Here is a 13745-nt window from a genome sequence, read left to right on the forward strand (position 1 = left end):
TCATATGACAAAGGCAAAAACCCTTTTGAGAACAAGATAACCACACCCCCACTTTTTGAGTTTTTATGACTACACACCACTGTCCCCCCCCACTCCTGTTGCCACATAACTTCATTTTCCAAATTACTATGCGTTTCTTGTAGAAAAATTATGTCACTTCCCTTTCCCCTCATTAACTCATACACCATGGCTCTTTTTTTAACATCTCTTGCCCCATTTACGTTTAAAGAAGAGATCTTAAAACTGCTCATGGATAAGAAAAAAATACAGAGGAAGATACAGCCACCACATCTCTTTACAGAGTTAAAACTGCAACTGAACTCTTTCATTTTCTTTAGAATTTGCATCACTTATTACTCTCGTGACCACTTTCTTGAGTCTAGCAATTTCAGGGCTTTTCAAACCTCCCCCTGTAATTTTTGACATCAGAAACTTTGCTGATTCAATAAACAATTCACGTTCAGGGAAAAAATCAGTTACATTGTAATCCTGCATATATTTCTTCCCTTTTGTCAACTTCAGAAATTGACGTATCTTCTCGATCCCATACCTCCCTTCCACCCCATCTATCTCACTATATTGTTGTGACGCGTCAGATGACTCACTCTCGCTATCCTCCCCAGAAGAAAACCCCATCTCTACAACCTGTTCATCTTCACCTGATTTATCCATCTCTACCTTTCTCTTAGAATTAGACCCTTCACCACCCCTTAAATTCTTCCTTTTACTCCTCGGTATTTTGAAAACATCCGCTTCTTTTTCCGTTATTTCAATCTCCTCTTGACCTCCAATTTCATTTTCCAGCACCACCTCAGCGACGGCAGTCGCAATCTCACCTAGTGTTTCCCCTCCCTCTTTGTTCTGATCTACCACAATTGCCCCCGTATCCACAATGCCTTCCTCTCCTACTTTTCCAACCACATCTGCCCACCTTCTCTCTTCCCCTACACCTGTAGTATTTTCATCCCTTCGCTGTGGTACGTTAGTTGCACCCGCACTAAAGCTACTACCAGGCTCAGCGCGTTCATTCTCGGGACAATTACGCACCAAATGCCCCTCTCTTCCACATCCAAAACATTTCATTGATTCAGTAGATGCATAAAATACATAATCAAATCCATCAATCTTAAAACTAAACGCTAAATTCAGTTCATCTCCTTCCTTTTTTAAAATCATATGCACTTGTCTCCTATGAGACACGACATGTTTCAACAACGGAGATTTGCATCCAAAAAGAACCTTCTTTATTGTAGATACGATTTGACCATGGCGAGATAACTCTCGCTCTAACACTTCATCTCTAACAAATGGTGGCACGTTAGAAAGCATAACTTTCTTCGCAGGATTCATAAGCGGAAATACCGGCGTCTGTGTCTCCCGCAACACAACACCCCTCTCAACTATCTTATTCACCTTTTCAATTGAATCTAAGAATATCACTACAGCGCTATTCATCCTTGAGGCTGATTTGATGCTATCATACCCAATGATAGCACCCACAGCCAAGCTACATTCTTCCACTGAACACCCAGCCGCAGCAGGAATTTTTACTCCATGCCTCCGACTAAGTTTTTCAAACTCTACATTTCCGCGAGTGGCCATTGCAACCAGCCCCACCCGCTGGTTGTGCCCTCGCGAAAAACCAACCTCAAAGATCCCACCACCCCTATACGTGCTTAGTGATAGTTAAACAATATACCCTTAAAACAACTAAACTAATCAATATATATATATGTACATACCAAAACCCAATAGAGTGAAAAGAAATTCCATTCGTTCTCACAATCACTCCTGCTTGACGACTCACTCCCAGCATGCACTCCGAGAGAGAGAGAGAGAGAGAGAGAGAGAGAGAGAGAGAGAGAGAGAGAGAGAGAGAGAGAGAGAGAGATAGAGAGAGAGAGAGAGAGAGAGAGAGAGAGAGAGAAAAATGAGAGAAAATCACTTCCAGTGGAGAAAAACAGCTGAAGCTGTATCATCAGAATCAAGACAGGCTCGAACATTTCAAAGACAAACATGTTGTTTCTTCTGGTCTAATAAAATTAAAGCTCAGTCTTCATATGGCAGCCTGGCCTCTCAGCTCCAGCTAGCAATTAGACAACTGTAAAAGTGGAAAAAGAGGGGAGAGAGGAATGGCGGGGGAGATGGAGGGAGTCCTAAGTTAAATTACAGTGCCAGATTGAGACCATGTGAGCTCCCAAGGCGATGCGACATGAGAGAGAGGGAGGGATGGAGGGAGGGTAATACACTGGGGGCATGCATGGAGGGATGAGGTTTATATATCCTCTGATGTTACCCTATACATTGAGGATGATATCATGGTGCCTGCTGGCTCTGGGGTTGATCTCTGAGACTCTGGCCTGTAGTATAGATGCAGTCTGTGTGGATGTATGTTATGACTGCTGTCCCCCTTCCAGTATGGACCTCCTCTGCTGGACTAATCAACTCAATTAGACCAACAGGAACCAACAGAAACCCCTTCAATAGGAACTATTAACAGGATACAAACTGCTGACTGAACATGCTGCATGAACTTCCTGTGAACTGCTATAGGTTGTGCTATATGGTCAATCATCTCTCTCTCTCTCTGTTCCCCACCCCAACGCCCTCTCTATAGCCCCTTCTCCAGTGACTGTGATCAGGAAGGACCGTACGTCTCGTAACAGCATCTCTCTGTCCTGGCTGGAACCAGAGAGACCCAACGGCATCATACTGGACTACGAGGTCAAATACTACCAGAAGGTCGGTTCACAAACACCACTCATGCTTTAGTACTGTTCTCTGCTGTCCCCTTGCAGCCCTGTTCTTGTTCGACTGATTCCATTAACTGAAGAAAGAGAAGAGACAACATGTGAGCTTATTCTACCTCTCTCTCCCTTATTCCAGCCCCTCCTGGTTGTCCTCTGTTCTAATGTCTCCCTGGGGTAGTCTTCTGGCTCCTCTCTGGGTGCTGGGCCCTGGGTTGGGGAGGAGGGAAGAGGATCTGGGTTTGGCACCTCAGTGGGCTCTAACATAGTGGGCCTCTCTCCCTCTTACCCTGGCAGTGGATCAGAGAGAGTCAGGGAGAGAGGAGGAGAATCAGAACGAGAGGGAGAGTGTGGAGACAGGGTGAGGGGGACAATCAGAACGAGAGGGAGAGTGTGGAGACAGGGTGAGGGGGAGAGGGAGAGAGTGGAGACAGGGTGAGGGGGAGAATCAGAACGAGAGGGAGAGTGTGGAGACAGGGTGAGGGGGAGAATCAGAACGAGAGGGAGAGAGTGGAGACAGGGTGAGGGGGACAATCAGAACGAGAAGGAGAGTGTGGAGACAGGGTGAGGGGGAGAGGGAGAGAGTGGAGACAGGGTGAGGGGGAGAATCAGAACGAGAGGGAGAGAGTGGAGACAGGGTGAGGGGGAGAATCAGAACGAGAGGGAGAGAGTGGAGACAGGGTGAGGGGGAGAGAGTGGAGACAGGGTGAGGGGGAGAATCAGAACGAGAGGGAGAGTGTGGAGACAGGGTGAGGGGGAGAGAGTGGAGACAGGGTGAGGGGGAGAGAGTGGAGACAGGGTGAGGGGGAGAGAGTGGAGACAGGGTGAAGGGGAGAGTGTGGAGACAGGGTGAGGGGGAGAATCAGAACGAGAGGGAGAGTGTGGAGACAGGGTGAGGGGGAGAGGGAAAAGGGTGATCAGGGGTTCTTAGGGAGAGAGCTTTATTGCCATCTCCTATGGCAACCATTCTCACACAGAAAAAACATTCCACAGTCTAGTGGGTAAACGGTTGGGCAGGGTGACCACACACACACATGGGCAAACACACACACCCTCACACTGTCTGTGTATCTGACACACACTCTCTCACACTGAAACACCAACCAGCCAACCAGCTTTCTCTCTTCCACCTCCTGTCCTCTCCTGACCAGTCTTAATGGAGTGTAGTTTTATTGCTGACACTAAATGTGTCTGCAGGGCCTCTGTGAGGAAATTGGTGTAGAACGAATGGCTGGTTTTCAATGGAGCCAGACAGCTATGGGACAGAGCTATGGGTGACATTTGATAGTGAAATTAGCCGTGGTGACATGTTTTTAATCATTCCTAGAGAAATTGGCATTTCTAAGCTCCTCAGAGCTTTGTGGCTGCTCTGTTATACTGGTTTTTGTGTGAGCATAGGATATAGTTCCCCCATCTCTGGCTGCACGAGACCACTCCTGTACACCCGATCGCAAACAAACATTTTCTTCCCTTGGTACTGACCTGTCCCTGATGGGTGACCCGATGTGTTAACAGTCTCAGTCTTTTCCCCTCTCTCTCTCTCTCTCTCTCTCTCTCTCTCTCTCTCTCTCTCTCTCTCTCTCTTTCTCTCTCTCTCTCTCTGTCTCTCTCTCTCTCTCTCTCTCTCTCTCTCTCTCTCTCTCTATATATATATATATCTATCTCTCTGTCTCTCTCTCTGTCTCTCTCTATCTCTGTCTCTCTCTCTCTCTCTCTCTCTCTCTCTCTCTCTCTCTGTCTCTCTCTCTCTCTCTCTCTCTCTATCTCTGTCTCTCTCTCTCTCTCTCTCTCTCTCTGTCTCTCTCTCTCTCTCTCTCTCTCTCTCTATATATATATATATCTATCTCTCTGTCTCTCTCTCTGTCTCTCTCTGTCTCTCTCTATCTCTGTCTCTCTCTCTCTCGCTCTCTCTCTCTCTGTCTCTCTCTCTCTCTCTCTCTCTGTCTCCCCCATCTCTCTCTCTGTCTCTCTCTCTCTCTCTCTCTCTCTCTGTCTCTCTCTCTCTCAAATTCAAATTCAAATTCAAGCTGCTTTATTGGCATGAAAAACATTGTGTCAATATTGCCAAAGCAACAATGTATACAATATACATTGTAACAAAATTGTAAATGATAGCAAATAATAATATAAAATGGTAGTAAATAATAATACAAAAATAAATACAATAAAATGGTAACAGTCTACAGTAAACATTAATAATTATAGTAATAACAATAATAGTAATAATAAGTAAGTTACTGTTTACTATGCAGATGTTATTATTCAGTGTCCCTCAGGCTATGGCAGGAAAATACATATTTGGCTGCAAGAGGAGCCATTGCTCCTTCGCCCATGAGTATTCTTAGTTTTTCCTCTGGGTTCAATTTGTAAAAATGTGGAATATATGTAGTCATTTCTGTGAATAATGAATCTCTTTGTGAGGAATATTTATCACAGTAAAGGAGAAAGTGCATCTCTGTCTCTACCTCCCCTGTCATGCAGTGACCACATACACGCTCCTCTTTGGGTAGCCATGTCTTTTTATGTCTGCCGGTTTCTATTGCCAATCGGTGGTCACTCAGCCTGTACTTGGTAAGGATCTGTCTCTGCTTCGTATCTCTGACAGAGTAGAGATAATCAGCCAATTCATATTCTCTGTTTAGGGTCAGATAGCAATTTAGTCGGCTTTGGGATTTTGTTTCGTTTTTCCAGTATTGTAAGTATGATTCCTTTGATTGGTTCATGATTTTGTTTATTGGAATTCTTTCTTTTGAAGCAGTGCTGGTGTCAGCTTGATTGGTGAGGTCCAACACCAGCTGACTGAGAGGGCTCGTTTCTGGGCTCAGCTCTTGGGCTTGAAGTGCTTTAAATTGCAGACTCGAATTTGGACTTGAATTTAGATGTAGCCAAAATTTTAATGATCTTTTCTGTATTTTCATTATTACTGGAAAACGGCCCAATTCTGCCCTACATGCATTAGTTGGTGTATTTCTCTGGACTTGTAGAATTTTCCGACAGAATTCTGCATGTAGGGTTTCAATTGGATGTTTGTCCCACATTTTAAAATCCAGTTTATTGAGTGGCCCCCAAACCTCACTTCCATAAAGTGCTATTGGTAGGATTACACTGTCAAATATTTTAGTCCAAATTCTAATTGGGATGTTGATTTTGAATAATTTCATTTTTATTGCATACATTGCTCTGCGGGCTTTTTCTTTGAGTGCCTTCACTGCCATATTAAAGTTTCCCGATGCAGATATGGTCAGACCAAGGTAGGTGTAATTTTTTGTGTGTTCAATTAAGGTGTTGTTCAGGGTGAATTTACATTTTTGTTTCTGACATCTGGGTTTTTTTTGGAAAATCATGATTTTAGTTTTTTGGAAATTTACTGCCAGGGCCCAATTATGGCAATATTGCTCCAGAATATTAATGTTTTGTTGAAGACCTTCTTTGGTTGGTGATAGAAGTACCAAGTCATCAGCATATAGCAGGTATTTCACCTCTGTGTCAAATAGTGTGAGTCCTGGGGCTGGAGATTGGTCCAACATGTCTGCTAATTCATTGATATAAATGTTGAAAAGATTTGGACTCAAATTGCAGCCTTGTCTCACACCTCGACATTGTGAAAAAAATTCTGTTCTTTGGTTTTTGATTTTTATTGCACACTTGTTTTCTGTGTACATACATTTTATTAAGTCATACACCTTACCACCAAGCCCACTTTGTAGAATTTTGTAGAATAGCCCTTCGTGCCAAATCGAATCAAATGCTTTTTTAAAGTCAATAAAGCAAGCAAAGATTTTGCCCTCTTTTTTTTGGTGGACGTGTTTATTAATTAGTGTGTGTAAGGTGTATATATGGTCAGTAGTGCGATGGTTAGGGAGAAAGCCAATTTGACATTTACTTATTACATTTTTTTCTTGAAGAAAGGTTTGAATTCTTGAATTCAAAATGCTACAGAAAATCTTTCCCAAGTTACTGTTGACGCAAATTCCCCTGTAATTATTGGGGTCTGATTTGTCTCCACTTTTGTGGATAGGGGAGATGAGCCCCTGGTTCCAGACATCAGGGAAGCAGCCAGAAGTTAAAACCATGTTGAACAATTTAAGCACAGCATTTTGCAACTCAGGTGTGCTGTTTTTCAGCATTTCATTTCTGATGTTGTCTACACCACAAGCCTTTTTTGATTTAATAGATTTTAGCTTTTCATTTAGTTCTTGTTGGGTTATTGGGTAATCTAATGGATTTTGGTTGTTTTTAATGACTGATTCCAGGATGTTCAATTTTTCTTTAATTTCTAATTGGTTCTGGTTTAAGTCTTTTTGTGGGATGTTTTTGTATAGATTATCAAAGTAAGTTTTCCAAATTCCTACATCTTGTATGGCTAATTCTTGTGGCTTTGTTGTGCTTAAATTGTTCCACATGTCCCAGAACTGATTTTGGTCAATTGCGTTTTCAATTTCATCAAGTGTCTTGTTGGTATAATTCAATTTCTTGCATTTCAGTGTTTGTTTATACTGTTTCAGAGTTTCAAAGTATTCATATCGTAGCTCTGGGTTGTTTTGCTGCTTATGTTTTTTGTTTGACATTTGTCTTAGGTGTTTTCTAATTGTTTTACATTCATTATCAAACCATTTGTCAGTAACATTTTGATTTTTGCTTCTGATGTTGCATCGCTTTGGTTTTCTCAAATTTGCTTTCGATGCTGCTTTTTGGAATATGCAGTTGATGTTTTGGGTAGCTGAATTGACACCATCTTTATTGTTTTGGTACTGTGAGTTATTGAAAAACTGTATAGAGTTCATCATTTCATTTGAGTTCAATGTTTCAATGAACGCCTCTGCACTGTTTGGAGCCCATCTGAACGATTGGTTTATGTTGTAAAGTTTATTGGGCTGTTTTTTTGAATGAATATTGCCGGTTAATTTCTTCAGAAACACGTTGATCTGACTGTGATCTGACAATGGTGTCTGTGGTCTGACAGTGAATGCACTAATGGAGGAGGGGTCAATGTCAGTGATGGCATAATCGACTACACTTGTCCCAAGAGCTGAGCAGTAAGTAAACTGACCTAAAGAGTCCCCTCTGATTCTACCATTAAGCATGTACAGGCCTAAGGCTCGACAGAGATGTACTAACTCTTTTCCATTTTTGTTCAGTGTTTGGTCAGGACTGTTTCTATTATTTATAATAGGGCTACTGTACAAGGAGGGGTGTCCAAATATGTGGTGGTTACCTCCCGCATCAGTGTAGTCAGGCTCAGAACCTGTTCTTGCATTGAAATCTCCACAAAGAAGCACTTTACCCTGCGCCTGAAATGTAATGATTTCTGTCTGGAGATTGTCAAAAAACTGATCATCATAATATGATGAATCTGAAGGAGGAGCATAAGCTGCACATATGTATACATCATTGTCACAATAGATTGTACCTTTGTTAAGTTTTAGCCAAATGTGAGTGGTACCTTTTTTCATTTCATTCAGTGCTAAGTCCTGCTTATGCCAAATGATGATTCCACCTGAGTCTCGGCCCCGTTTAACATTTTTATGTTTGATTGATGGTAGTAAACTTTCTCTATAGCCTGAGGGACACTGAGTATCTATGTCTCCACGACACCATGTTTCCAGTAGGATTATGATGTCCTGTCCCTTGATGTTTTTAATCAATTCTGGATTAGTTGTTTTATAACCAAAATGTGAAGAGTATAGGCCCTGGATATTCCAAGAGCTGATAGTTAATGATCTCATTTATAATAAGTGATATTCACTGGTTTGAGTAAAGTACATCGAAAAAAACAAAAAAAATAAAATATGTATATATACACATATACATATATATACATACATATATACACATATACATACATATATACATACACATACATATATATATACATATATACATACATACACATACACATACATACACATATATACATACATACATACACACACACACACACACATACATACACACACACACATACATACATACATATATATATACATATATATACACATACATATATATATATATATACACACATACATGCACATACACATATACACACATACATACATACATACACACACACGCGCACACACACACACACACACACACACACACACACACACACACCATTACATATAATAATTATTATAATACCGGTGTCAATACATTTAGGAATATTTGTAAACAAATGAATAAGAATGGAATAAGATTGCATTGTACTTATGTTATGTGCAATCTGCAACCCTGTGTGTTTGTGTGTGTGTGTGTGTGTGCGCGTGCGTGCCCGTGTGTGAATTAAAGGGACTGTCTAGCTCAGTAGTCTGCATATTAGTTGCAGTAGTTGGCGCACCTCTCCTATCTCTGATTGTTCTAGGGGTCTTCTGCCAGAGGTTACCTCAGCATATGTAGGCTGACAATCTAATTGATACATGGTGTGGACTGCATCATGTGGTCTACTTCCCTGAAGGGCAGTGTTCTGACCGACCCTGGAGTAGTGGTCAGAGCTGTGTTGTGATGGGCTGGGTCTAGTAGAGCTGTGTTGTGATGGGACAGGTCTAGTAGAGCTGTGTTGTGATGGGCCGGGTCTAGTAGAGCTGCGTTGTGATGGGCCGGGTCTAGTAGAGCTGTGTTGTGATGGGCCGGGTCTAGTAGAGCTGTGTTGTGATGGGCCGGGTCTAGTAGAGCTTTGTTGTGATGGGCCAGGTCTAGTAGAGCTGTGTTGTGATGGGCCAGGTCTAGTAGAGCTGTGTTGTGATGGGCCAGGTCTAGTAGAGCTTTGTTGTGATGGGCCAGGTCTAGTAGAGCTGTGTTGTGATGGGCCGGGTCTAGTAGAGCTGTGCTGTGTTGGGCCTGGTCTAGTAGAGCTGTGCTGTGTTGGGCCTGGTCTAGTAGAGCTGTGCTGTAATAAGCCATGTCTGGCTCTTTTCTCCTCGGGATGGTGGAGGTACTGTTGTTTCAGAAGGTGGGGCGGGGGACCTTTGTTGCTGGGGTGATGGGTGTGTGGGTCCCTGCCAAGTGTTGCATCTTTTAGGTCCTTGGCAAAGGTTCTGAAACTGTCCTGATCAAGATGTATATTATCATATAAGTGTTGACATGTCAGAGTGGGGTGGTGAGCCGTTCTGACGTTGAGCAGTGAGGCACAGTCCACAGTGATCTGTTGATTTATTTTGTCGATCAACTTTTCTGGGAAGTCTTTTCTTGGTAGGAGGGTGGACACAACTATATTGGTTGTTGGGAACATAGCCTGTGCCCGTTCTGCCACTCTTCTCACTGCCCCAGATACATTTTCACCTTTGGCATGAAGGTCGTTTGTGCCAGTGTGGATGATGATGTTGTCAGGGGTGTCAATCCTGGTCTGACTGAGTAGCTGCATTGCACTCTCAGTTGTAGGACACCAGAACTTATACACCTGGTGTCTAGGGAATAATCTTTCCTGGACTAAGAACTTCCCATTTGAATCAATTAGAATTGCAGTTGTGGGTGATTGTCTGGGTGGAGCAGACTGGGAGGCTGGTATTCTGACCTGGGCTGGAGCAGACTGGGAGGCTGGTAGGTTAACCTGGGCTGGAGCAGACTGGGAGGCTGGTATTCTGACCTGGGCTGGAGCGGACTGGGAGGCTGGTAGGTTGACCTGGGCTGGAGCAGACTGGGAGGCTGGTATTCTGACCTGGGCTGGAGCAGACTGGGAGGCTGGTAGGTTGACCTGGGCTGGAGCAGACTGAGAGGCTGGTAGGTTGACCTGGGCTGGAGCAGACTGGTAGGCTGGTGCAGTGTCATCCGGCTGTGTAGTGGAGGCCATGCTGGTCTCAGGTTCTGCTTGTGTTGTACCAAGCTGGTGGACATGTTTTCTAGATGCAGAGGACACAATGACTCTCTGCCGGTTGAGGGTGTCAATGTACCTCTCTTTTTGTTCGAGCTCCTTTCTAGTTGTGCTCAGATGGTCTCTGAGGTCATCATTTGTCTGACTCAGCTTGTCCATTCTGCTTTCTAATTTAGCTATGGATGCTCTGCTCTCCTCCCTGAACTGTTTCATCTCTTCTTTGAGTTTCTGGACAGTTTCCTCCTCTTGAAGCTTCTTCTCTCTGAGTTCTATGACCTCTGCTTCGACTAGAGAGAGGGTGTTGTGGAAACGTTGCATAGCAGGTGTTCTTATTGAAATTGTCATGTCCTTGACTCTGTCTGCTGCAGGTGAGGTAGGTAAAGGGACGTTGAGGGCTTCCTGCTGGGTCACAGAGACCATTGGGGTCTGCTTTTCTCCATCTCCCTCCTTGACTTTTTCCTCATTTTCTGAGATGATGTCAGCGTCTTCTTTTAGGGTAGCAAACCTATTCTCAAAAGCCTGGAGGCTTGAATCATTGCCTTGTATCAATACAGTTCCATTATTATATAAGTTTACTGTTTGATATGTGTTGCTCTGGTCAGCTTCTTCAAAAATGCTGATCTGACATCCTTGGCTGATGCCCCTCTTTTTTGAGAAAGGGAAATGGTTGCAAATAACCTTTTTCCATATGTTCCCTCGATTGGTATTAAAAATTAAATTTGCTCTTGTTTTGTAACTGGTAAGATCTGCAAACAGGCATTCATGGTTCTGTCCCATCAACAAACCTTTGAAACTTTTCTTAGCTTTCTCTGTTTGGATGTCTGGTGGGTAAACAATTTCCATAGCAACGCTGGTGATGTTGGCTACAATGTTGCAATAGAAGTGCTGTTTCTTGTATAATGCTCTCTTGTTTCTTCAGAGGACTGTTTCACTTTGTTGTCCTTTTTTCTTTTCCTTTTTCTTCTGTCCTTATTTTGTCCTTATTTTGTCTTCCTTTCTTCTGTTAACTAGATATTTTTTTTGTTATTCTTTGTAAGCTAGCTAGCTTCTTCCAGGAGAGTCCCTAGCAACTGCTTAGCAACATGTAAACAATTCAGCTAACAATTCAGCTAGCTAAGATAACTGTATAATTTTATGAAAAATAGTTACTTTTTCAAAATCCTGTCTTTTTGGTTTGTTGCTTGTATTGTCTTCTATTGAGTCTTGCAGTTTTCTTTTGATTTTTTCGATGTACTTCACTCTAAAAAACCATTTAAATCTCAATATATACAGGAGCTCATTTTTCAGCAGCTGCTCAATTTGGAACTCCGGAACTCTCTCTCTCTCTCTCTCTCTCTCTCTCTCTCTCTCTCTCTCTATCTTTCTCTCTGTCTCTCTCTCTCTCTCTATCTTTCTCTCTGTCTCTCTCTATCTTTCTCTCTGTCTCTCTCTCTCTCTCTGTCTCTCTCTCTCTCTCTCTCTATCTTTCTCTCTGTCTCTCTCTCTCTATCTTTCTCTCTGTCTCTCTCTCTCTCTCTGTCTCTCTCTCTCTTTCTCTCAATTCAATTTAAGGGGCTGTATTGGCCTTTTGAAACATATGTTTACATTGCCAAAGCAAGTGAAATAGATAATAAACAAAGGTTTAAACATTACACTCACAAAACTTCCAAAATAATAAATACATTTCAAATGTCATATTATATCTATATACAGTGTTGTAATGAAAGTACAAAAGGGAAAATCAAACATAAACATACAAACATAAATATAGGTTGTATTTACAATGGTGTCTGTTCTTCACTGGTTGCCCTTTTCTTGTGGCAACAGGTCACACATCTTGTGGCTGTGATTGCACACTGGTATTTCACCCAATAGATATGGGAGTTTATCAAAACTGGGTTTGTTTTCAAATTCTCTGTGGGTCTGTGTAATTTGAGGGAAATATTGTTTGCGTTTGTGAACAGAGCCCCAGGACCAGCTTGCTTGTGGGGCTCTTCTCCAGGTTAATGTATCTCTCTCTCTCTCTCTCTCTCTCTCTCTCTCTCTCTCTCTCTCTCTCTCTCTCTCTCTCTCTCTCTCCCTCCACCCCTCCACCCCTCTCTCTCCCACACTGTCTCTCTCTCTCTCTCTCTCTCTCTCTCTCTCTCCCTCCCTCTCTCCCTCTCTCTCTCTCCCCCCTCTCTCTCTCTCTCTCTCTCTCTCTCCCTCCACCCCTCCACCCCTCTCTCTCTCACACTGTCTCTCTCTCTCTCTCTCCCTCCCTCTCTCCCTCTCTCCCCCCCCCCTCTCTCTCTCTCACACACTCTCTCTCTCACACTGTCTCTCTCTCTCTCCCCCCTCTCTCTGTCTCTCTCTCTCTCTCCCCCTCCCTCCCTCCCTCTCTCTCGCTCTCTCTCTCTCCCTCTCGCTCTCTCTCTCTCCCCCCCTCTCTCTCTCTCTCTCCCTCCACCCCTCTCTCTCTCACTCTCTCTCTCTCTCTCTCTCCCTCTCTCTCTCTCTATCTCTCTCTCTCTCTCTCTCTCCCTCTATCTCTCTCTCTCTCTATCTATCTCTCTCTCTCCCTCTCTCTCTCTCTATCTCTCTCTCTCGCTCTCTCTTAGACTCTCTCCCTCTCTCTCTCTCTCTCTCTCTCTCTCTCTCTTTATCTCCATTCACCCCTCTCTCTCTCACACTCTCTCTCTCTCTCTCTCTCTGTCTGTGTGATCAGTCAGGCTTAGATCTCAGTCCCCGGTGGCCCCTAATCCTCTGATTAGCAGGCAGAATGGTGCCCTCCTCCTCTCTCTTGGGAAAACACAGGTCTAGGATCAGATCACCTTACCCCACAACCTAACCTCAACCATCAAAAGGACAAACACTAAACTGATATGAGGTCTGGCTCTATAAGGTCTGTTTCCTTCCACTTTCCTGTGTGACCTTTCTCAGCACTCTCAGCTTGGCACAGGAATAGCTGAGCTGTCGCCCTTGATCCGCTCCACCATCCGAGGGGCTCTAGCTGCTGCAGGCATGACTGGGGCCTCCTAACCCCCAGGACAATAGGCTCCTCCAAGTGGAACGGCCAGGGCTGGGACACCCAGGGAGACACAGTGGACAGGCAGGGTAGGCTGTTGACGTACCCAGGCACAGGACCTCTAGATCAGGCCTGACTGACGGTGACTGAGGGCCTCTATGCCCAGCAGTGGGGACCCAATCTGATCACAAGACTCCCAGGG

General features: G+C 43.7%; 1 protein-coding gene across 2 annotated transcripts in view; it reads left to right on the top strand.

The window, feature by feature from the left end:
• Window positions 1–13745, top strand: part of LOC110502084 (ephrin type-A receptor 3) — a 160131-nt gene that overhangs the window by 87765 nt on the left and 58621 nt on the right. For both annotated transcript variants that reach the window (XM_036959042.1, XM_036959041.1), the window contains exon 6: window positions 2618–2742. In XM_036959042.1, coding sequence (XP_036814937.1) covers window positions 2618–2742 — 125 coding nt within the window. The remainder of the gene's footprint in view (window positions 1–2617; window positions 2743–13745) is intronic.

This window comes from Oncorhynchus mykiss, chromosome 22 (genome assembly GCF_013265735.2).
Source record: "Oncorhynchus mykiss isolate Arlee chromosome 22, USDA_OmykA_1.1, whole genome shotgun sequence".
NCBI lineage: Eukaryota > Metazoa > Chordata > Actinopteri > Salmoniformes > Salmonidae > Oncorhynchus > Oncorhynchus mykiss.